The sequence below is a fragment of the Ursus arctos genome, unplaced genomic scaffold (assembly GCF_023065955.2).
Source record: "Ursus arctos isolate Adak ecotype North America unplaced genomic scaffold, UrsArc2.0 scaffold_25, whole genome shotgun sequence".
NCBI classification, from domain to species: Eukaryota; Metazoa; Chordata; class Mammalia; order Carnivora; family Ursidae; genus Ursus; species Ursus arctos.
The window spans coordinates 42,660,066-42,685,820 of NW_026622930.1; the positions used below are offsets into that span (position 1 = coordinate 42,660,066).

Sequence of the window (25,755 nt, forward strand, 5' to 3'; positions counted from 1 at the left end):
GAACTCTCAGCATGCTATTACTGGTTGAGCATGGGAAAACGAGGCTGTCAGTCACTCTGATAGGTGACCAGGACTACGGTGAGGTGAGTGAGGCACTTAACTTGGGCACAAAAATTTTTCGACCAAAAACCTCAGCAATGAAAGCAATATTTCAGTACGTTTTAAAATCAGAATTAAGGGGCACCTGGGTGGCTCAGTTAAGTGTGCCTTCGGCTCAGGTCATGATTCCGGGGTCCTGGGATGGAGCCCCACAACTGTGCTCACTGCTAAGCGGGAGCCTGCTTCTCCCTCTCCCTCTGCCTGTCCTGCAGCTTGTGCTCTCTTGCTCTCTCTCAAATAATAAAATCTTTTTAAAAAATAAAATCAGAATTAAAACAATAACCTAATGAAGAAAAATGCCAAAATTTTAACTATAGTTCTCCTGACCTCTGGTGACTCAGGCTTCCTTATAGCTCCGCAAGGCACTGTGGATTCACTGCCTCCTGAGGGCAGGCTAAGTCTTTCACACTAATACCATTTTCCATAGACCCTTTTCCCTGTCCAAAAATAAGTCTTCAACAGGCTTGGGTATTTGCAGCTTCTCTACTGCTCGTTTTTCAGTAAGAGAAGCGTGTGTGCTGGTGGAGCATACTCAGGAATAAGTCTTCGTTAAAGAAATTTCTAATAAAATGCCCCTGCCCAGTGACCCACTAACGGGTTACACAAAGAAGCAAAATGTTGTAATGATTCTGCATACTTCTAAAGTCTACATATTTCTAATATATATATATATATATACACACACATGTATTCTAATGTATATATACTATACGTATATATATTTTGCACACTATATAATTATGGCATCTACATAACTCGCTAGCAGATTCCTTGACGCTGGGGGAATGTGTCAATCATTCTTCCGACCTGACCTAGAGTAGGTAAAGGTTTATTCAAAGATAAACAGGCGGAGGCAAGAGACACTGATCAGAATAAGCCTGCATAGACAGCTTTCAGTCAGAACCAATTGCCAAGCCGTTTACAAACGTCTTCCCTTTCCTGTATTGTTCCTTTAGCGCTCCTCAATTTCGGCCAGAGGGCCGCGTCCACACCCAGCCAGCTTCGAGGCCCGGCTGTAAAAATCTCCAAGCGTAGGAAATCCAGAGCCCGTCCTTAGACCACTCCAGCAAATAAGTTAGCAGTTTCCGCCAGGGTGCCCAGAACGTCACTGACTACAGGAGTTTCCTCCAAGTGCCGAGAATTCCGGAAAACCGGGGAGCTTTCCTCCCGCCCACCAGAAGAAAACGGCCAACCCGGGGGAGCCCAAGGAGCAGCCGCGCCGCGCGCCACCGCTCGGCCAGGCAGGCCGCAGTGCCTCCGGAAGCCTGAGGGGGGCGCGCGCTGTCCCGCCCGGCCCCGGGAGGAGGGGAGAGAGCGGGCGGGGGCGGCGCGCTCGGCGCTTCCTGTTCCGGCGCCAGGAGGAGCCGCGCGCTGTTAGTGCTGCTGCTGCTGCTCTCGCCGCCGCCGCCGCCGCTGCTGCCGCCTTGCCGTCAGTCAGTCCGCGTTCGGTCCTTCGGCACCTGGTTCGCTCGGACCCATCGCCGCTTCTGTACTTTGCTGCGGGCTCGGATCTTGCCGGGTGAGGCTGCTTCGGCGCTAGTGGGAATCGTGGAGGCGGGCAAGGGAGCGAGCCTAAGCGGGAGACGGGCGCGGTAACAGAGGCACCTTGAGTCGCCTTTTCGGGTGCCGGGACTAAGCGTCTAGTCCCCGCCATCTTCGTCAGAGCTACGAGGTTTCCCCCCCACACCCTCCGATCGCCCCCCAGGAGAAGGCGTCGGAGGCGGGTGACGTAGCGCCCGACGGGTTTCTCCGCACTTGACGTCAGGCCTGGTTTGGGGGCGGGGCGGCGAGCGTGCCCGGCCCCTCCCCCACCCATTCCACCCCACCCCCACTCTTTCCAGGCCGGCGAGACCCGCTCGGAGGCCGGTTCGCTCCGGTTGATCCCGGACTCCCTTTGTTTGTCTGGCCTTAAGGGGCTCTCAGCTCGCGCCCCTCGGTCGACCTCGTTCCTCCATTCATTAGTTTCTAATAAAACGGGAGAGATGGACCTGTATAGTCTTGGAGGAATCTGGCACTTGTTTAAGATCGTCTGCAACGTGACAACGTTCTGGTCGTTACTTACCAAAGGAGTTGCTAGCACTTCCATTCGATGAATACACAGGACAGAAACCATGAGAAGTGCTGAGTTCTGTGATACTCTCTTTTTTAGGATTTAGGAGCTTATGTTGCGCATGGCAGCTTATAAATAGCTGAACCATTTCCTTTTTGAAAACCAAGAGCATTGCTTTTACTGGATAAAATTTCTAATGCTGAAGCATCAAAGCATACCAAAAAAAATGTTTTTATAGCATTAGAGCTAAAGAAATACACACTCTTACACCTGATGATTGTAAAGGCCTGTTTTGAAAACGCATCTTCATTACAGGCCAAGATAGCCTTCAGAGATCTTTCAGAAGTTCTTTGTTCAGCTGTATTCATTGGGCAAGAAGAACAGAAATTTTTCTTGGTACTGGCGTCTCTGAACCTCCTATTCGAAATTAGTTTGTCTCAGAAACTTGGGCTGTGTGTATTAGAATATTCTTTTTCTCTCTCCAGGGGAAACAGAGACCCATTCCTTAATTGCAAGTCTTGGGGCCAGTGTGTTTTGGAATTCAGAAATCTTTGGATTGTATCTTTAGATTTTAGGAAGAGAGTAAGATGCATAGACAAGAGGTATCACCCTTGCAAAGTCGAGGCAGCACCCCTAAGACAACATTAATATCTGTGCAGTGATAGGTGTGACTTGGTGGAAACTATAAATATCCTCAGGTCAGGTTTTGCCACCAACTGTTTTATGCCAAACTTGGGAATGTTCATTTTATTTTCAAAAGTTTCTGAATAGAGAACTGGGGATAAAGGTTTGCAGACCTATAATAGCAGTTGGAAAAGCTTAACATTTGTTGAGTTTTCCTTGTGTGCCAGACAGTGACCAGGAGATTTATTACGTAAGTATCAGAGAAGGTCTGTGAGGTGGATACCATTCCTGTCTACTTACACCTCTGAAGTTTGTAGAGTTCAACCTGTCCAGAGCCAGCGAGTGATGAGCTGAGGTTTTATCTAGGCAGTGGTAACTGTGGGTCACTCTTAACCTATGCTGCTTGCCTGTGTACACAGGAAGAGGATTGAATGTGTCTGTTGCCCACCCACTATTTTTAGAGCACGGTTACCTTAGACATTTAATTTATGAGTATCATTTAGTCTTTCACATCACTAGCCCCTTTATAGATGAAGAAACTGAGAATCACTCAGGGGAGCTCAGTCTGATTGAGACATAACCCTCAGTCTGAAGGCCGTTTAAGACTCCTATCCCTCTTCCTGTATTCCAACCAGTCTGAACTGCTTACACTTCCATAGTGTACTCTTGCCACCTCTAGCTTTTGCACAGTCTGCTCTTCTTTCCTAGCCATCCCCTACTCCCAGCTCTTTCTTCATTGTTCCTCCAGACTGCAAAGGAACCTCTTCTCAGGATTCCTCCCGATACTCCCTTCCTTGATTCCTTTAGGAGCTCCTTGAGGTACTCTCTTGGTGCCCTGTGCTTACACCAGGTAAGGTAGTTACTGTTCAAAGGGTAGTTCTCCACCAGACTGAATTCCTTACGCATTTATTCCATGTAATACTGTTCATTTACCCAAAGCCTAACACAGTGCCTGGTATGTACGTTCCAGGCATAAGAATAAAAAAATGATGTTTTAAAATTATATGTCTTTTAAAAATTTAAAATACTCCAAACCTTTATCAAGTCCCCAGTTCCTTGAGTTGCCCAAATGTAAAATAGAACGTATCTAATAAAAGCCAGTAATAAAACAATCAAATATTAGAATTCGAACTTTATGTTTTCAGTATATTACCATCATCTTCCCCATACTAAACATCAATGCAATAGTCCTGATTTCTCTTATTTTCTTTTTTTTTTTTAGAGGCGGGGAGGGGCAAAATGAGAGGGAGAGCCTTTTCTCTTAAGATTTTATTTATTGATTTAGAGAGGAGGAGTGAGTGTGGGAGTCGGGGAGCCGCAGTGGGGCAGGGATGGAATCTCAAGCCAACTCCTCCCTGGAGCATGAGCACGGAGCCTGAAGTGGGGCTCGATTCCATGACCCTGAGATCATGACCTGAGCTGAAACCCAAGAGTCGGGGCGCCTGGGTGGCGCAGTCGTTAAGCGTCTGCCTTCGGCTCAGGGCGTGATCCCGGTGCTCTGGGATCGAGCCCCACATCAGGCTCCTCCGCTAGGAGCCTGCTTCTTCCTCTCCCACTCCCCCTGCTTGTGTTCCCTCTCTCGCTGGCTGTCTCTCTCTGTCAAATAAATAAAATCTTTAAAAAAAAAAAAAAAATGAAACCCAAGAGTCAACCGACTGAGCCACCCAGGCACCCCTCTTAAGTTTCTTTTAATAAATATCTTACATGTCTGTAGTACTTTACAATAAACATGTTAACTTTTAATTATCTGTAAAGTATTCAGGAATTAAAACTTTTGCAGATGAGAAATGGTCTGTGGTTAAGAAGCTTGCCTTAGTCAAAAGGATTGATGTCCACATTTCATAACTGTCTAGTTCTATGCGCTTTATCACTCCACCACAATGGGATGGCCCTTTGAAATAGTCCTTGTTCGGTAGTCACTAGTAATTTACAGAGTTCAACTTTTTAAAACCTCTTTGTGATTGGATTGCCATTTTATTCTAAAAGCCATAAGAGTTACAGAAATATTTTCTAGAGTATGTCAAAAGAAATTTTATACTGTTTTTAAATTACTATTCTTGCTGCTCAGAAAATAGAATGATTATTTTTCAGACGATGCGTAGATGCTGCCATAAAGTAGTAATGGGAAGGTTTTTTGGCCAGTTCAGGGTCACATTGGCCTTATCTTAACTAGCATAATCCAGGGGCGCCTAAGCGGCTCAGTTGGTTAGGGGTCCAACTTTTGATTTTGGCTCAGGTCGTGATCTCATGAGATGGAGTCCCGTGTAGGTATCCACGGTGATGTGGAGCGTGCACAAGAGTTTCTCCCTCTGCCTCTGCCCCCTCTAAAAATTAGCATAATCTAGGTATTTTGGAATAGTTTTTTAGAATTAGTTTTTTAGAAAATCTAGATTTTAAAAAAATTATATAACTCTTCTCATACTCACACACTGATGTCCAATTCTGTTTTTTACATTTTTATGATGAAAGTAAGACTAAAATAGAATGTTTCCTATTAATATGAACACTATATTCTAGACATGGAGAGAAGGTCACTTTACTAAAAGTGCTGTAGAACAAGAAATGATCTACTTTTAATCCCTTTAGTCAGGGCTTCCTTCCTTAATCATGAGATTCTAATACTTCCTTTATCTTCCAGGATTTAATTTTTTTTTAAGATTTTAAGATCGCAAGAGAGAGCACAAGTGGGAAGGAGAGGGAGAAGCAGGCTCCCCACTGAGCAGGGAGCCAGATGCGGGGCTGGATCCCAGGACCCTGAGATCATGACCTGAGCTGAAGGCAGTTGCTTAACCAACTGAGCCACCCATGTGCCCCCAGGATTTAATTTTTAACTTCAAATTTGAAAACCAGAGTTGTGAGTCAGTTTATTATTATTAACTTATATCTAGTGTAATTTTATAACTAGTTAACTTTATATCTTGTGTGTGTGTGTGTATATATATGTATGTATTTTTTTAACTAAGAGGAAAAAGAGGAATTCTGAAAACCTGAACAGCAAGACCACATGAAATCAAATGTATTGCTTTGTTAGTTCTCTGCTCCAGAATTAATGTGAACTTTGATACTCCCTTTCTGTATCAGAAAGGCTCACCCTATTCGAAAAGCATGTTAGTCTTATGTAGACTTTAAACTTGTCATGCACTGATAAAGTTTCTTCAGCTGTTCATCCTAATAATTCACTATTGTGTGATAAAATGTTTTGGTATAAAACCTTAACATGGGAATGAATGGATAGTTGTATTTGCTATATATTCAAGATGTGTTTTCTGGTATTCTGAATAAAAAGGGTCGTAGCAGTTTTAGCCTTCATATTCTGTTTATCATTCCTGTTCGCCAGTTGTACTTGAAGATAAAACTAAATGCAAGGATGGCTCATTATTAAGCAGTTTTTATATACAATTAACTGTTCATGGGTCAGAGGAGAAAAACTGTGTGATCAGCTCATTAGATGTCAAAAAGATCTGAAAAAATGCAGTGTCTTTTCTAAATTTTTTTTCCTCTAAATGTTTTAACTAGCAAAATAGGAATAAATAAATAGGCATAAATAGACATCTTTAATGTAATTTTTTCCATCTCAAACTAAAAATGGGAGTTTTATTTAAATAGCAGAAGCATTTCCAGGAGAATTGAGAACAAGACCATTGTGCTTACTATCACTATTTAACATTTCATTGTTAAGTTTAGCTGATGCAAAGGAGAAAGGAGGTGTAAATATTGGAAAGGGAATATATTATATATAATATTATAATAATATTATTTTTATTTTTATTATTACTATTGCAGATGACATAATTCTTTACCTGAAATCCTAGCAAATCAACTGTAGTAAAATAATTAGTAACGTCACTGCTTACAAAAGTAATACACTAAAATTTAAAAAGCCTTTCACATAGGGGTGACTCTTGATCTCAGGGTTGTGAGTTCGAAGCCCACGTTAGGGCTAGAGTTTACTTTAAAAAAATAAAAATAAACTATTGAGTGGTAAATGACGTTGGGACCTAGGAAGATCTACCTTGTTCTTGAATAAGAAGATTTGATATTTTGAATATGTTACATGTCCTCTAATCTGTAAATTTAATGCTATTCCAACCAGAACACCATCAGATTCTTCTTATTTTATTTTTTTTACAAAATGATCTGGAAAAAATAAACAGAATATTCAGGAATCTAGGGGAAAAGGACAACAGCAATAGGTTAACTGACATTAAAATTTGTTAAAAATAGGGGCGCCTGGGTGGCTCAGTCGTTAAGTGTCTGCCTTCGGCTCAGGGCGTGATCCCAGCGCTCTGGGATCAAGCCCCGGATCAGGCTCCCTGCTCTGCTGGGAGCCTGCTTCTTCCTCTCCCACTCCCCCTGCTTGTGTTCCCTCTCTCGCTGGCTGTCTCTCTCTCTGTCAAATAAAATAAAATCTTAAAAAAAATTTTTTTTGTTAAAAATATAAAGCTACTGAAATTAAAATGGGATGTTGTGATGCAGATCAGTAGAAAAGAGCAGACTTCAAAATATTTGTGGGAAATAATAGAGACTCTGTAACCTGGTGGTTAAGAGCCTTGGCTCTGGAATCAGAATGTACCTGAGTCTGACCCCTTTTCTGCTTGTCACTAGCTCTGTACCTTTAAACAAGTTAACTTGATGAGTTTCCTTTTCTCAAGCTATCAAGTGAGTGAAATAATTTGCATCTATTCAATGAGATTACCCACCTAAAACACTTTGAGCACAGTACCTGTTCTGTGGTGAAAACTCTTAAGTATTTCTTGTCAATACTGGCAGTAGACTGTGTTAAGGGTAGTTTGTCATATCCACTGAGAAAAGATAGATGATAACAATTTAAGTTAGGGGTGCCTGGGTAGCTCAGTCAATTAAGCGTCTGACTAGCTCAGGTCATGATCCTAGAGTCCTGGGATATATTTCAGAGCTAATATTAAAATTTTATAAGGTGTTAAAAAAAAATATACTACTAAGGAGTAAAATTATCAAAGGCAAAAAGAGTACATACTGTCTTCCTCTATTTATATGAAGTCAAAGAATAAGCAAAAACTAAGAAAGTGGTTGCTGAGTGGAAGGGGGAGTTGGTTGGAAAGTAGCCTGAGTAAACCTGGAGTGAAGGAAGTTGGTTTTGTATCTTGGTTAAACGGACATATACAGTTGTCAGAGCTTGTTGACCTGAACACTTAACATCGGTGCATTTTATTGACAATTATACTTCCCTTTAGAATTTGACAAAAGTGGTCCAAAGATGTGAGCAAATTCACAAAAAAGAGGTTTATTATACATTGGGTATGAAATTTTAAAGATGCTCTACTTTCCACTTAATTTTAAAAATGTAAAAGTTAAAACAAGGTGCCAATTTTTTAACCTGCCATAATTGGAAACTATTTAGACAATAATATCCAGTGGTGAAGAGGAATTTTAAAAGATAGTATAGGGGTGCCTGGGTGGCTGAGTCAGCTCAGCATCTGCCTTCAGCTCAGGTCATGATCCCAGAGTCCCAGAATCCATCCCCATGTTACACTCCCTGCTCAGCGGGGAGTCTGCTTCTCCCTCTCCCTCTGCCTCTCCAGCTGCTCCTTTTCTCTCTCTCTCTCAAATAAATTAAATCTTAAAAAAAAAAAGTGTAATTGGCAAAGGACTTCAAAGTAGCATGGACTTCAGGATGGATTTTAGGTAGCCTTAACTGTGGATTGTAGATTTCACTTGCAGTACTTTTTCCTGATGACACACATTCACAAGGATACGTGTTCAGAAGTGTTCACTGTATCATTGTCTAACACAGCTCAAAGTGCAAACATCCTAAACTACCAGCAGAGTGAGAGTGCAGACTATACTGTGGATCCCTTTTATATGATGTGCAGCCAGTAAAAAGGGGTGACGTTGGTAGAACTACACGAACTACAGTGGAAGTTTTCCCTATATAAAGACAAAGACCTTGCGTACGTGATTAAGTAACAGTGGTCTATACAAAGAAAGTTCCGTGAAGAATATATAAGAAATGGTAAGCACTGGTTTTGAAGTATTCTTTCTTTCTTTCTTTATCTTTTTTAGGAAAATGTCTGATGAATTTTCGGTAAGTTGTTGCATTCATCCTTCATAAGTATTTTGGCTCTTAGGAAAATGACATAGTTCTAACTGTGGGCCATAGACCTCTTATTTTAAAAGAGATGATTTTGTGATCTTGGTTTTGGCTGGGGAGAGCATGTGATTCTAAGAGATGATCTGCCTTGACTTAGATATGTTTGAAATTGTAGTCTGTTGTATGCATTTATGAATCCTTAAGTAAAAAAAAAATTAAAAGTGTTAACATGGGAGTGTTAATAGTGGCCAGCGTTTTTTGAATATAATATACACCAGGCACTATGTGAAGGGTATTACATGAATTATCTCATTTAAGCCTCAACTTAATGCTAAACTTTTTTTTTTTTTTTTTTTTTTTTTTTTAATGAGGAAACTAAAGCTCAGAGAGAGTATGTAAATTGTTTGAGGTAAAGCCAGGATTCAAATCCACAGTATTTTGAGTAATTGCATTTAGAAAATTTGATCTTCTCTAAGGAATTTGCATTGTAAAGTTGATTTTTATATTAAATGAATTGTTTTTGAACTGAGCAGTTTGGCTGTTGAAGATGTTCCAGGTGTTTATAATGGCTCACTCTACAGCTTACTGTCCTGTCTGGGTTTATAATCATGTTGGACGTGATTTGTCCCTAAGTAAGATTGATAAGACACGCGTGTTTGTATTCCAGTTGGCAGATGCGCTACCTGAACACTCCCCTGCCAAAACCTCTGCTGTGAGCAATACAAAACCTGGCCAACCTCCTCAAGGCTGGCCAAGTTCCAACCCTTGGAATAACCCAAGTGCTCCACCTTCTGTGCCGTCTGGACTCCCACCAAGTGCAACACCCTCCACTGTGCCTTTTGGACCAGCACCAACAGGAATGTATCCCTCTGTGCCTCCCACCGGACCACCTCCAGGACCCCCAGCACCCTTTCCTCCTTCTGGACCATCATGTCCCCCACCTGGTGGTCCTTATCCAGCCCCAACTGTGCCAGGCCCCGGCCCCACAGGGCCATATCCTACACCAAATATGCCCTTTCCAGAGCTTCCGAGACCATATGGTGCACCCACAGATCCAGCTGCTGCTGGTCCTTTAGGTCCATGGGGATCCATGTCTTCTGGACCTTGGGCACCTGGAATGGGAGGGCAATATCCTACCCCTAATATGCCATATCCATCTCCAGGGCCATATCCCGCACCCCCTCCCCAAGCACCAGGGGCCGCGCCACCTGTTCCATGGGGCACTGTTCCACCAGGAGCCTGGGGACCACCAGCACCATATCCTGCCCCTGCAGGATCATATCCCACACCAGGACTCTATCCCACTCCCAACAACCCTTTTCAAGTGCCTTCAGGACCTTCTGGTGCTCCACCGATGCCTGGTGGCCCCCATGTGAGTGTTAAATTTGTTATTTAAAATGCACTAATAGTCGCATAAGCACAACTGAAAGATTATTTGCCTCCAGTTTCAGATAAAAGATTAGAAGGCATTTAAAACTTTTTAAAAGAAGGGGTATGTGTATGTAAGATATGAGTAAATTTTGAGCTTCAGGTAAAGCATTTACTAGAAGGATGAAAACATAAGTATTCCTGGTACTACTAAAAATAGAAGAATTTCCTAGAGATTCACAAAGACTTCATAATATAGTAAGTAATGTCCTCAGTAACATCCTTGAGGTAAACTCAGGTGCATTTCATTGGACTTTTTTTTTTTTTAGTATTTCTCAGTCACATTTTATAGCCTCAGACCAAAGCACAGTTCAATAAAGTCTCTGCCTGTGTGACTTCATACAGAGGTAGATTTTTAGAGCATCTAGGACAGTGAGTACGTAACATTGCTTGTCCTTTCTGTAACTCTCCGTAGTGTTTCTCAGCCAAAGTTTTGCTAGGTTCTCAGCAGCACTGAGCTCCAGGTTACACCATTATTCTGCATTGTCAGTTACGGGTAATGCTTCATGCTTTACTGTCCGCCACGCCAGAGAGGTAGAGTTGACATATTAGTTGGAGAACCTGTCTTGGACATACAACCAAATAGAAAAGCATCTCATTTCCCCCCAGAAGTAAGCCAAGTGAGTGTTCAAACAGAATCATGATTCTCCTTAGGGGGAAAACATGACTGACTCTATAACAAAATAATCAGGTCTCCAACTAGATTAATCAAACATCCGCCTCAACTGTAAAGGAAAAGGAATCTTAATAAAATGCCATCAAAACCCAACTTTCATTAGTATAACTTCTTGCTATACGTTTGTTTTTTTTTTTTTGCAAATTGTATGCCAAAATAGATGGGATGACTTGCCGTTTGGATTTTATTAAGCAATAAGTTTATTTTAAACCACAGCAAGGAGTTACTAAACTCCACTTAGAAAAATTTGGAGGTTTACTTTTTCTTTTTTCTGTTGCAGTCTTACCATTAAGTTAATGGACGAAGAGATGACGCTTTGCTTTTTGAAGTACATATATATGCACATGAATGCATATATAAAAATGGCTGGTTTCACTCTTCTTAGAGGGCATTCATGAAAGAACAACTCTTGCACCTCTCAGAGAAGATATCTGCCTCTTGTTCTTGGATGTATAGTACATCTGATGGATACAATCAGATAAAAATGTACAAGTAAATCATTCAAATGTGATTTTTATTCGGTTTTTATGGAACGTTAAAGTGATGAAGTATATTGAATAGCTCTTTGATACAGTTTGTTTAAAACAAGTTTCCGATTTGTTTAAATTATGAAACTACACAAAAATCTAAGATGATGTGGATTATTGTTAGAATCTGCAACCTCATTGGCAAATTATTTCAAGTATTTTTCTATAATCACTTTTTCCCTAAATAAACATACTTTGAAAACAATTACATTGTCATAATTTAAACAAACGATGCCTCTCAACATCTTGAACTGCTCTGTCTATAGAATAAATAAACCTGGTCCTCGTGAGGTGGTAGTTTGGATATATATTTTAAAGCTGTTGGTAATTACTGTCAGATGTTGAGTTCATTAGCCAGGCAGTGTTCATTTTTATCTTTGAGCTTTTAGTAAAAACTTTGATTTTGAGTTCCACCTGATTTGCTTTATTTTTAGCCAGATGGGTCACACAGCTCCAAAATCTGCCATTTATGAAAGCTTTTTTCTTTTTAATGCAGGCCAACATGTGTGTAAATTGTTATTAGAGAATTGGTCATCTCTGTATTGCTTTGGAATAGATTTTGAGATGTCAGTATTGCTTTGGGAAGAACTCGAAGAAGGAAATAATTCTCTCCTTTGTCTTGAACCTCAAGCCGGAGGAAACCCTGGAAATTGCTTCATAGTGACAAGTAACTTGCATTCCCACAAAACACTCTTCTACTCAGACCCTTCCCTGTAGGTCCCTCTGCCTCCGTTCTTTGGAAGGAGCACATCCCTTAGTTTCTCCCTGATAATGGAAAACTGGCACACTCTAGGGGTCTGTTGTAAACACACATAGCAGTTATGAAAGAACCTTAGTCATTTAGACATGACTCCTTGTACGAGTGCATTCAAAACGTGTCTGTGTCTTCAGAGTCTGATGAAGCCGTGTCATTGTCTTTTGCATAGTTTCCTCCGTCTGTTGTAAAGTGCTTATGGCTAACAGTTCAGTTCTGTGTCTGTTGACAGGTCAATAGGTAGAATTGAGTGCCATCCTTAAAAATTATCCTCTAGCTCTAACACCGAAACTAATATAATAATGTGTAGATCTTTGCAGTTGCTTTGAGAGCAGTGTGACTGTCGCCTAAATTCGTGTTGTTTGTAACCACCAGAATAGCCTGAGTAGCTTTTTGGCACCTTATCTCTAAATCAGATTCTTAGAGTCTTAGAAATGACTATGTTATTTGTCAAATAACATGTTGAACCTTTGAATGTATCTATCGGGTTACTAAAATATGTTGTGAATTTCTTGACTAGGACAGATTTATGCTGAAGCTCTTGTTTTTGCTTAGAAATAAAATGTTGAGTAGTTTGTTTCTCTTACAGTTAAAATGTCAAGAATGCCAAATGCTGCCAGTTCAATGGTTTGATAGCTACCTCCTTTTAAGAAAGCAAGATGGTCATCTTTGAGAAGAACATTCAGCGATTAAGCTCCCTTTTAAGTAGATGATAGAGTCAAGCTTGCAGAATCGAAACTGATTTGTTTAGGTATCTTCAGACTGGGGAATGTTGTTAGACAGCTCCTACATAGTGGCACAAGCGGTCTTGTTTTCTTTCGCTTCCTTGTGAGGACAGGCCGCACCGCTCTGCAACACTCTTGGAATCTTTGGTCAGAGTAGCCTCCCATTTACGAGGCAGTAGCCTGAGAAGGTATTTTAGCTTAGATGATCAGACAATATCATGTCAGCTGACTGGAAGGATAAGAGGAAAAGTGTGATAGCGAAGAGCTCTCTCTCGGTGGTTATTTTGGTTGTGCTACATTGGGAGAAGTTGACAACTCTGGCTTTAGATACAATATTTACTGTAACACTAGAGGATATTGTTTGATTAAGAGAAGTGGTAGCACGTTTGGGAATCTGTAATCATGGGGTCCATTTATTAGACAAGAAAATCTGCTAAAAGATTTGAAGGACCATGAATGTGAGATTGGAAATTACTACTCCCAGTAAATACATAAACTTGGCTAGTGACCCGTACTGCCCAGTGTGCCCTAGACATAACACCTTTTCTTTGCTTTTCAAGGACTTTCCAACTGGTAGTTGTGAATTTTTTTTTAAAACATAAGAACGGAAATCAAAGGGACTAGAATTTGCTTTTATGTTCCTTTCAGTTTTTTAGAGCATTATTTCTCAACTTCCAGGGAGAGTCTTGATTCTTGTGGGTACTCTGGGACAAAAATGTATTTTTTGGTTCGGGGTAAAGGTAAGCGCAGAAGTTGTTCCGGTGGAGGAATGGGGGAAAGCATGGGGGAAGGTTTTTCTGTTTACAAGGGAGTAACATTGCTTCTGAAACCAGTCCTGTTAGGCTGGCATCAGTTTAGGGAAGAGACTATTTCTTAGAAAGTTTGTTGGTCTCAGAAGGGAATACACAGGATGGAATATGCTGGCACTTGTACTCTCTCAGAGCAAGAACTTGAAGACAGATTTGTTGGAGATAATTGAGATGTGTTGAGGATTTGTGTTTCTGGAGTTGGAATCTTAGATTTTGAAATGTTAAACCTAAAAATGAAAATAAAGACCTTAGGTCCTCACACACACACGCAGTTCTCAAGAATCAAGCCTTCTTAAAGGAGTGCTTGAAATAACCTTGGCTTGTCTGTACTGGACTCGGCCTGACACCTTTCCATGCTTTTGAAGATAGCTGTTTACAGCTCGGACCCTACGGCCCTGTTTTGTATAATGTAAAACATTCATTATTCAGGAATAGGCAGTACATTTGTTTTAATAACCCAAGGACTTCCTTTCTCCTTGGTCAGTTTTCCTGTTGTTTTCAGTAGAGAATAATAAAAGGGGAGATAAGAAAGGGGGTGAATTTTTGGCCTTGATCTGGCACACCACTACAACAGAATATTGGCCTACTTTCTAGGAAACAAGTCAGTTTTGCCCATAAAATTTTACCTCAAAAAATACTAAGTGCTACCTATTGTACTCAAATGGACAGCTTTTGAAATCATGTGTATAGAAGGACGAAGCTATACTCACGTGTCAGTTAAAATGGTGGGCCTCGTTTGCATGTCAAGTGCCCAGGCTTCTAAATGATTAGTGCCAATATCTTCCTTCCTCACCCTGAATAGTCGAGTGCTAGATTTATAAAATGCCAGGGTTATAAACCCTGGACATTAAACCTAAGTACAGACCTTCAAATGTTGGTTTTTGAAAAGCATAAGGTTAAATTCAGATGAATCACACTGATAGAGGGTACTATGCAGAGAAAGGGGTGGGTAGCTTTCAGGGAGACTAAATTTAATCTTAATTAAGCAATATTTAGTACTGAAGACAGGCACTTTTTATTTTCAGAATTCTGCCAAGTAAAATGAAAATTGCCAATAAAATAATCAGTATTAAATGCCATGCAAGCTGCTGGCTAGAGAAAACATCTGAGAACTGCATTCATTCAGCAGACACTTGAGTGTCTGACCCTGGTGCTTTGCCAGCTTCCAGAGCTACAGAGATGGAAGAGAATGCCCGTCCCGTGGAGGCTTACAGTCTAGGGGTGGCATTACGGAATGCATCAGTACACCCATTTTTGGTAGACCTAAACATGTTTTAGTTTGCTGCTGGTGGAAATCAGAGGCCAGCCTTTGGACATTTTAAAGAGCAAGGTGTGTTGTGTCCTTTTTAAAAGTAAGAAATTAGTGTTTCTTCAGATTGTAGTGTTTGTCAGTGCAACTGTTCATGTGTGCAAAGTAACGGGATGTTTTTCCTCTTCACTTCTTCCCTGGATGAAGGCACTTAAACTGCCTGTCACTGGTTAGCAGATACTGATTTGTTGCCATTAAGTAAACTTGACTTCTTATGTGTGCTCTATAAAGGTTTTTTTGTATTTTTTCTTAATATTGTGATTTTTTAAATTGACTTAATAATGACAAATTTAATGTATGTAATTGTCTATGCATTTTAAGTTAAACTGCCTAAAATGTGATTTGAGACATAGACATTTGTTTGTATTATGAACTGTAAGCAATCTGTTTGAGACGTTAGGTTTTATCACCTGCTGCTGTATTTGTAAACAAAGACATATGTTGCTTTAAGAAGTAATTATAATTAGGAATAGTCTATGGATGTGATACTTGATATTTTTTAAGATAAACTTGTTTGCTTTTGTGTATTATATCTGAAAACTTTTTTTAAAAAAATGTATTTTCATGGTTTCACGGGTTTTCCATGTATCTTTTTCTTTGGGCCCAGTTCTGGGCTTCCCTGAGAAGTCCAGAGCCTCATTAACTACAAAATCGTTGTCATAAAGACGACAAAAAGGGCCTGAGATGCTCCTCGGTGTGTGACCTGCATTCACTTAGGCGTTTAAACAGGCTGCCGGGGAATGACCTTCCATGGACCCTCTTTCAGCAACATGGTGTCCACTGTGTGCGCTTCCTCTTATCCCTTCAAGGCTGCATTATTCTTTGTAACCAGGTTATCTGTATATACAGAGTTAGGGAAGTTTCCCTCTCTGCCCCTACTGCCACCACCCCCGCTTTCTTCTATGAAAGATGGGTCTGTTCTTCTGTAACTACCATGCCTATGGTGAGGGTCACCGTATCAGACTTGGTACGGTTTGCCATTCCCTTTCCACAGGGGGTTTGCTAGCCTGTCTTGAGCCCCAGTGTGCGTGGGGCTGTAACGTACGTACTAGATTATGCTTTTGAAAGAGTCTTCTGCTTTTTGCCTTAAAGTTGGACAGAGCGCAATGTAAATTTTTCAGTTGCATTTGATGTCTTACTTCCTATCCCTTAAAGGTGCCGACCTCAGGTGGAGCTTAAAGTAGGTAGTGAAATAGAAGATCATTCTGAAGCAGGGCTGGGGTTTTTTTCCCGTCGGGAAATGACACCACTTCAGCAGACACGTTCTTCCCCAGGTACCTGACCCAAACTGGTTCTTTTTTTACCACCGTATAAAGACTTAGCGCCAATCCTTTCGCAACAGATGTCTAAAGCAAAATAGAATCCTATGCGCTTATTTTCAGTAAGACAATACAAAGAAGTCTAATATCCGAAGAGAATTTGGGCCATCCTGTAGAGTTGTTCCTGTGGCCCGTGGACATGATTCTTCTCGTGTGGACATTAAACAGTTATTTTCACTTCGTATATTGTGGGACCCTGGGGTTCCCGGGATGAGGTAGAGCTTCATCCCTCCCTACTCCGTGTTTTCTCGTAAGGCAGTTCCTCTCTTCCACTTGTTATCATTTTACTTTATTAGTTTGCGGCTGCCATAACCAAACATCATAGACTGGGTGGCTTAACCAACGGGTTTATTTCTCACAGTTCTGGAGGCTCGTAAGTCCACAAAGTGCCGGTCTGCTCAGTTCCCCACTAGGGGTTCTTTGTGGCTTGTAGAAGGCCATCTTCTCACTGTGTCCTCATTCATGGAGAGTGAGAAGCAAACTGTTGTCTCTTAGGACACTAATCCCATCGAGGCTCCACCCTCATGACCTCATCTAAATGAATTAGCTCGCAAAGGCTCCCTGCCCAAATACCATCACATCCACGGTTAGGGCTTCAGTGTAAATTCTGGGGGACAGTTGGTTCATAACACTACAGATGTGTTGTTGGGGGAACAAAATGTTTTGCTGCTTTTAAGTTCCAAAAACAGTTGTAGAAGACTATGTCTCCTGGTTGAGTTTTGCTAAAATCATAATCAGACATTCACAAGTTTAAGAGAATCTTAGTCCATATAGAATTCTAAGCTATGCTTGAAGTGTTAATGTCATATAAAAGAGGAAATTTAACACTGTTCAGTTTTTGCTTTGTTCCTATTTTATGTTAAGCCTCATTTTTTAAAATCATTTAGACTAGCATTCCTTAGAGGTTGGTAGGCAGCTTAAAAAGAGCCTATTTTTTAGAGATAAAGAGGTTAAGTAAATTCACAAGGTCATAGTAATAACGGATGGTGCCCAGTTCTGTCTTCAAGGCTTAGGGTTTGTCCACTGTTTTTCGCTCAGGCATTCAGTACCCTTTTTATGCAGTTGCTTGCTTACCAGTCTCAACCCTTGCCTATTCCACAAGACACCCTGACTTGTTCTTGTCCCCTTAAGATGCCACTGGTAGGTTCCAAAGCTATGGGAAAACTGGTGAAAACACTCAGCTGGTTAACTTTTTAGATAAAGAAGTCAAGTTAATTGAGTTTCATGTATTTTCCTACTTAACAGCTTAATTTCTTTGGAGCTAATGATAGCTTTTATGTACATTTTATATATTTTGGTTCATTCAGTTCTTAACACCCTTGCTTTTGAGATACATAGAATCTAGGAGGAGACAAAAACAAGTAGTTGACACTGTATTAAACAGTTCACATGCACTATCTCAGTTAAGCCGCGCAACAATCCTCTTAGACAAGGACAGTTCTTGTCCCCGTTTTACAGATGATGAAGCTAAGGCTAAGAGGTTATAGAGATCACCTAGCTAACTATGTAAGGAACTCAGATTACAATCCTAGCTGTGCCTGATACCAAAGCTTTGCCCCATACCACTGTACTACAGAACGCTGCTTTCTAAGAACGGCATCTTATCCTAGTCGCCTTAGGGCAGTAGTTCCAAAATTGTATACCTGGGAGGTCAGATCCATCTAGCATTGAATGTTATGTAGCAAACCTTTCACACATTCCATGTCATTGAAGGAGTGGCATTGGAAATTCACTTTAAAGAGAGTATGTGTCTGAAATGTATGTCCTTATAGTTGATGAATAAGCACAGTTCTTAAACTAATTTAGAACTTAGTTGTATTTTCATAAACAAAGGCAAGTTTATGTTCAAAGGTGTAGCAGTTAGGAGTAGGTTTCAGAGGCGCGCCTGAGTGGCTCAGTCGGTCAGGCGTCTGCCTTCGGCTCAGGTCATGATCTCGGTCTTGGGATCGAGCCCTGCGTTGGATCCTGTTCAGCAGGGAAAGTGCTTCTCCCTCTCCTTGTCCCTCTGTCCCTCCCCACCCACCGTTTGTGCTCACTCTCAAATAAACAACAACAAAAAAGGTTTCAGATACGGACATGAGCGTTGTTAGGAAAGGTCCCGGATGATCAAACCACTAGTCGACCGCAGTGCTACCGATTGTTGAGGACACTGGGTGTCCAGCTGCCCTGCAGTGGGAAAGGCTTGGACAAGGCTGTCGGAGTGGCTGAGACAAGAGGTCTCTGTTAGCAGTGGAGGAGCAGCCAAGATGTACAGGAGAACTGTACAGAGGGTGGGAGAGTCCAAGGGAGGTTCTGCCAAGTACGGCTTGACAGTTCTTTTTTTAAACTTGCCAGTACAGGACATGCTAAGTTAAAACATCTTGACCGTTGCCTAGTTACTGCAACACACAAAATTCCCAAGGACTAAACTTAATGAATACCTGGATCCCTTCTTGAATGCCCGAAGAAATCTTTACAGAAAAAGACCAAAAGTACATGACTAATGATTTGGACTAGCACCCAGGCTTTTTACGGAATTGGGATGAAGAGGATTAATGCGAACTAGGAAAAGCCTCTTTACAAATTTTATATAAGATTGCTTAACTGAAAGGCAGTAGTAAGTCTCCACCTCTGGTGAATCTGCAATAGAAATCTGATCAAATTCTAGAAGGCAACCCTTCACGGTTTCAGTGAGCACCACAACCGCTGGGGACCCACGGAACAGTTTTTTTTGCTTTGAGCTCAGCTCTGCAGTGTGATTTGCTGCAATTGACTAGCTTCCTGTGCTCACCTTAATGTAAGACACGTCATCATGCTCACAGCACCACAGGGGAAAAAATGGAACATCTATCCTTCCACCTAGCCAAAGGGATCTGTTTGGTGTAGTAGCATAACTAAGAGATTACACTTCTAATAAATAATACCTATATTAATGTTCCTTTTTAAACTTAGATTGTCATGGGGGCGCCTGGGTGGCTCAGTCAGTTAAGCGTCTGCCTTTGGCTCAGGTCATGATCCTAGGGGATCCTGGGATTGAGCCCCGCATCGGTCTCCCTGCTCAGCGGGGAGTCTGCGTCTCCCTCTCCACCTGCTTGTTCTCTCTCAAATTAATACATAAAACCTTTAAAAATAAATAAAATTATTTAAAAAAATAGATTGTCATGCTTAAAGGCTTGAAGTTACACAATGTGATAATATACTTACTGGACACCAAGGTTGTAGTGGTAAGTACGTAAGTAAGTATGTAAGTGGTCATATACCCCAGTTTGCCTGGAGCAATTCTGGTTTGTGTTGTCCAGGTATAGTTATTAGTAGCACCCTCCTTGCATTCTCAAGCGTCCTGGTTTTGAGGATAAATTATGAATTGGCTATCCTAACTGTAACAAAAAAGAATGCAAGTGAAGGTTTTCCGTATTGGTTTCCTGATACAAACTCATCCTAAAGACCATGTTTTAGCAAAGAAGTTAACCTTTGACTCACGTAGCATTTAGGCTGCCACGTATACTGCATCTTAGAAAGGTGAAGAAAAATATCCAAGTCACTCAATTGTAGCCACATTGTCTTCAGCAAATCCCAAAAGCATGAAAAGCACACATTCTAGTTCTAGAATAGGAAGCCATGCCTTTTTTAGGCTGGAAAAGATGGATAGAGAAGGAATGATGGGAATACTACTTTCTGGGCATCTTTCCAAAGGTTTCTGCCTCATGGCCTCAAACATGTCTTTTTTTCCCCACATCCTGAAAGCAATTTCCCTTAAAGCTTCAAGTTTCTTTGTTTTTGTTGTTGTTTAACTTAATCTCACACACTGAACAGCACTGAAAATTATGTCCAATTTTGGGGGTCTTTTAGCTGCTGCATAGAAACCTTACCAAATCTGTGGTAGAATTGCATTTCATTTCCTCCCGTCCTGGACTGACAGGAATGTTTGTAATTCACAGTAATGGTGGGAAGGAGCACACAGTGAAATTTTTTCAAAGGGTACATTAGTGGCAGGGAATAAATGATGAAAACTCGTTAAACCACTTCAGAAATACCTGTCGGCTGGAGTAATGGTTCTCACTTTTTTGGTGTTTGAGACATATTTTTTTAATACTGGAACTTGTGGCTCTTCTGTAAAGAGTGACTGCTTCTGGGGTTGGCACACTCGTATTCCCCCAGTATTCCTGTTTGAATAGAATGTCTGCGGCACGACCAAGTTCTTGCAAGTTCTCTCACATAGTTTCACAGCAAAGTTCTTGCATGTTGTCAGAAACAGTTTTTCCTCGATGCTGGCTTAATGGTATACGCCCTCTTTCCCCCTGCAGTTTGAGCCCCACTCTTCATCTGCAGCCGCAGTCAGCTTCACATTCTGACAGCCACTGCCGTAGAAGTACACGTCCCCAGCTGTGGCAAAAATTAATTTTGCACGTTGACCACAATTTGCTGACGCATCTGTTCTCAGTACACTATGATACTCACCGAAAACATCAGTTAGAATGGGATGAAGTGATGAAGTTAAAAACCGCTCACTGCAAACATCAGTTTGAATAGGATGTGAAACCTCAAAATACCAGTATCCATTTGCTGCTCGCACCTTTCACAACAAAGTAGCTGGAATCACATCTGACTCACTCATCCACAACACAGAGCTCTCCAACAGCTCATACTCTTTGTATGAGGAAAAGCATGTTGAGGGGGTGGGAGAGGGATGCAGCTGGGGAGGGGGTCCATGGAGGACTTGGTGGAATCTGACAATATTCTGTTGAGTGGGGCGATGGCTATACTCGAATGTTCACTGTTAACTCCAAAAATACGTAATACTCTTTTATATGTACAATTTACATGGTTTTTTACAAGTATAAGGGGACTGTGCATCTAATCTTGAAAGGAACCCCCGTTTCACCCAGAGTGTCTCTGAGAAAGGTAGACAGCCTAATAACCTCAGTGGTAGCTGAGTCCCCAGGCATGTAACAGCGGTGTGAGGCTGTGCCCAGAGTCAATGTTTTTCCTTTACGCTAATAACTGAAGCTTTCAATTGCTTTAGGAAACAGATGGTTGTCATTAAGAACACAAAAGCATGAAGGGTCTGCCCAGTGAGCCACTCAGTCTAGTGTCCAGGCTGACCCTGGAACCAAGAGCTGTTTTGTGAGAGAGCACAGTTGGTACATAAACCCAGTCCGCCAGAGCCCCACTAGACAAATGGAGAAGCAATTGTAAAGCGTGCGATTACATGAGGCATTGTGTGGGGCTGGCACAGAGAGAATCACAGAGTAAACAGAGCCCCACAAGCACAGGAGGAGACAATAGGGGTGATGTGTTCCACGGTGATGATCAGTGTAGCTGGAGAAAACTGGGAAATCTGCGGAGAGTGAGCACTGAGGAGTGTATGCCGCGGTAGAGACCCCGGGCCCTGGACCCCGACCAGCTGTATTATTTAAATACTCTTTCCACCACTTACTAGATCCATCACATTGCGAGAGTTATGTAATCTTTTGGTGCCTCCGTATCTTCAGCCACAAATGCAGAAAACAGTAGTTCCTAACTCCGTGGGGTTTTGAGAATTAAATGAAGCCATCCACGTAAAGCGTTTAGTGCTGACATCATAAGCACTCAACCAACGGGAGCTTATCACGGGACCTGAAAAGCATTTTTCCAGGTTTGGGGCCTACAAGGATGTTACAGTCTAGTAGAGGAAAGAGAAAAGTGAACGAGCCATTTGCATCCGGTGTGATGTCACTGAGGCAGGAGGCACAGCCTCCTCTGAGCACACCCTGTGAGCACCCAGTAGTTAAACGGCTACCATGTCTTGAGCGCTAACCATGTGTGACCTGGTCTCCTAAGGGCTTTAATCACATTATCTCCTTGAGTCCTCACAACACCTTCAAGCCAGGGGTAAAAGTCAGCTCTGTCCAGTGCAGAGCTGGGTTCCTTCCCCTTCGTGGTGCAGGTCTCCATGAGTGTCGCAAGGAAACTGGCACTCCAGAAAAAGACCTGTCTCAAGAGAAAGCACAAGAGGGAGACTGTCCTCACCTCCAGCCACCTTGCCCCCGGCCATATTTGCCTAATCACATCCTTCGTTCCCGGTGTGCGTGGGAGTTTCAGGCCGGGACGCTGGGTAGGAACTGATAGAAGCAGGTCGAGTGTAACTGTGGTCCCTCCAAGGAGCTGTGTTCCCAACATTCCGGAGAATGTCCCCACACTGGAACAGCTTTCCTTGCATTCTTCCTCGTGACGTCAGCAGCATAACTGCAAACACGACTTGCTTCATGGCTGCCCACAGCTACACTGTTCCTTCATGCTGGGTTTTGGGAGAACACACGGGCTATTCACTGCGGAGTCTCAAGCTCACTGGAAACTCTGAACACCTCATACTTAAAAGGAAAACCATTGCTCCTTTGCTCCAGATTACGTGAGAGACTTTAGCCTGTATACACTGATGTCAACCACTACTCTGATCAGGGAATAGATAAGAGAGGCATTCCTTGGAATGAGTATCTAAGAAGAATCTTAGGAGAATCCAAGCCTTGGACAAAGGGAATTGAGAAACCTTTGACCAAGGACAAAGGAAAACAGAACAGCCCTAAGTTAATTGCAAAATATGTCAGCACCTAGACTGTTTTCAATCATGCAACTGGACTTACTAACCACTTACCCTCTGCCATGTCTGGTAATTCAATAGTGAACTAGTCGAAACAATTTCCGACCTCATGTAGTTCACAACCTGGCGGGAAAGACGATCGTTAAATAATGTTAACTGCACTTGTGATAAGTGACAAGGAAAAGAGCGTAACGTAGTAGGCAGGAGTCGAGTAAAGCTCACCAGAGGAAACATTTGAGCTGCAATATGAAGGACGAGCAAGATTTAGGCAGGCAGTAAGTTAGGAGAAGGGTGCCAGGAAGAGAATCCAAGAGCGGCAAGAAAAAGGCCACCCTTGTGTGCAGGGGGGAGGAAGGGGCCAGGAGTGCGAGTACCTGCCTGCATGTTGATGGTGTTGGGGCAGAGGATGTGAAATGGAGCACAATAGGGTAGAAGACCTATGATCGGCTCTACTTTTCCTCTGTGTTGTCTACTAAATGCAGCAAGCTATCTTCCCATTGATAAATGCTCCGATAAACTCGGTTTCAAGTCTTAAGAATCCCCTGACCATCCAGAATAATCATACCAGGGAGATCCTCTGCATAGAGATCTGGGTTCCCTGAAGCCCCATTAGGCATATTTTGCCAGCCTGGTGGAACAGGAAGTCTCCTTTTCATAATCTTAATATCGTTCAGAGTGCCTGCCTACACCAAAGCACCAGTCTATAAGCCACTTGTGAAAGAATATTGTCAGCACTGTGCTGAGGGGGGGGGGAGGTATCATCCCTGAATTTATTCCAAAGGTGAAATTAGAGAAACCCTTGAATAATTTGGTCAGCTCATACCCCAAGTAACTTCAGTTTCCCTATCTTGCTTCTTGCCATAGTTTTCTTTCTAACCCAGAAAAACAGAGTGTTTATAAAGCACACAAGGTAATTTCAGATGAACAGCTTAGCCTGTGCCTGCTATAGTGAACAGCTACATTTTCCAGTCCTCTTTAAGGCCTTGCACAGAGCAATTCCCAAGCATTTCCCGAGATCTGTTGTGTAGAACACAAATTGCTAGAGGGGCGCCTGGGTGGCGCAGCGGTTAAAGCGTCTGCCTTCGGCTCAGGGCGTGATCCCAGCGTTATGGGATCGAGCCCCACATCAGGCTCCTCCTCTGTGAGCCTGCTTCTTCCTCTCCCGCTCCCCCTGCTTGTGTTCCCTCTCTAGCTGGCTGTCTCTATCTCTGTCGAATAAATAAATAAAATCTTAAAAAAAAAAAAAAAGAACACTAATTGCTAGAGATGCACCTGGAGTAAAGAGGTTCATCAGTCAATAGGGTTGAGCTCACTACATGTGACCTCCCCTCATAGAAAGGTAGCGCCACAGTAGTGTGTTAAGGCGCTCACAAGTCCTAGAGCGAAGAAACCCAATAGTTCCTACACATATTTAGCTACGTACTTATTCTGTTTGAGTAAGTATGTCTCTATGGCAAGACTACCTGAGGGTCTCGCTTATTTTTAATTTAACACTTATTCAGTGAGTACTGTCGGCAAAGTAGGTGACTGTCACAGAAAGAAGAAGGACTAATGGAGGAGGGTTTAGTGCATCTGATGTATAGTTTCAAAGTATTCAATTCCAGGGGCGCCTGGGTGGCTCATTCGGTTAAGCATCTGCCTTCAGCTCAGGTCATGATCCCAGGGTCCTGGGATTGAGCCCTGTGACCGGCTCCCTGCTCAGCGGGGAGCCTGCTTCTCCCTCTCCCCTTGCCCCTCCCCCTGCTTGTGTTCTGCCTCTCTCTCAAATAAGTAAATAAAATCTTAAAAAAAGAACAGTATGGGACCCCCGGGTGGCTCAGTCAGTTGAGGAATTCTACTCCTAGGTGTATACTCAAGAGAAATGAAAACATATGTTGACACAAACACTTGCAACAAATGTTCACAGCAGCGTTATTCATAATAGCTAAAAAGTAGAAACACACCAAATGTCCATTAACTGAGGAATGGATAAACAAAATGTGGTATATCCACACAGTAGAATGCTATTCAGCCATAAAAACGAATGAAATACTGATACGTGCTGTAACATGGATGAACCTTGAAAACATTATGCCAAGTGAAAGAAGCCGGTCACAAATGACCACATTGAGTAGGATTCCATTGATATGAATGTGCAGAATAGATAAACCCATAAAGGTAGATTGGCGGTCGCCAGGGCCTGGGGAGCTAGAGGGAAGTGGGGACTGACTCCTGATAGGTACAGAGTTTCTCTTTGGGGTAATGAAAATGTTATGGGATTTGGTTGTGCTGATGGATGCATAACTCTGCAAATATAGTAAAATCCACTGAACTGCACACTCTAAAAGGGTGAATTTGTGCTCTATGAATTATATCTCAATAAAGTTATTATTAAATCAATCTTTATAATTTACCATATTAAAGACAAAAATAATTATATGAATAGATGCAGAAAAATATGTGACAAAATCCAACACCAATTTTTTTTTTAAAGATCTATCCATTTATTTGAGAGAGAGAGACAGTGAGAGAGAGAGAGAGAGCTCAAGCAGCAGGCAGAGGGAGAAGCAGGCTCCCCATTGAGCAAGGAGCCTGACTTGGGGCTCAATCCCAGGGCTCTGAAATCATGACCCTAGCCAAAGGCAGACACTTAACTGACTGAGCCACCCACACACCCCCAACATCAATTCTTGATTAAAAAAAAAATCTTGGGGTACTTGGGAGGCTCACTCAGTTAAGCATCTGACTCTTGGTTTTAGCTCAGGTCATGATCCTGGGGTTGTGAGAGCAAGCCCTGAGCTGGGCTCTATGCTCAGTGGGGAGTCTGCTG

The 25,755-nt window shown here is 42.1% G+C and overlaps 1 protein-coding gene across 2 annotated transcripts; it reads left to right on the plus strand.

The window, feature by feature from the left end:
* Positions 1-1,440: 1,440 nt before the first annotated feature.
* Positions 1,441-15,644, plus strand: MAPK1IP1L (mitogen-activated protein kinase 1 interacting protein 1 like). 2 transcript variants are annotated; one of them, XM_026480343.4, is made up of 4 exons: positions 1,441-1,618; positions 8,816-8,837; positions 9,511-10,215; positions 11,228-15,644. In XM_026480343.4, the coding sequence occupies exons 2-4, from the start codon at positions 8,820-8,822 to the stop codon at positions 11,237-11,239; spliced, it is 735 nt and encodes a 244-aa protein (XP_026336128.1). In that variant the 5' UTR covers positions 1,441-1,618; positions 8,816-8,819; the 3' UTR covers positions 11,240-15,644. The 2 variants fall into 2 exon arrangements, with proteins under 2 accessions (XP_026336128.1, XP_057174703.1); XM_057318720.1 differs by having other exon boundaries at positions 1,520-1,618; positions 9,511-15,644.
* Positions 15,645-25,755: the final 10,111 nt, after the last annotated feature.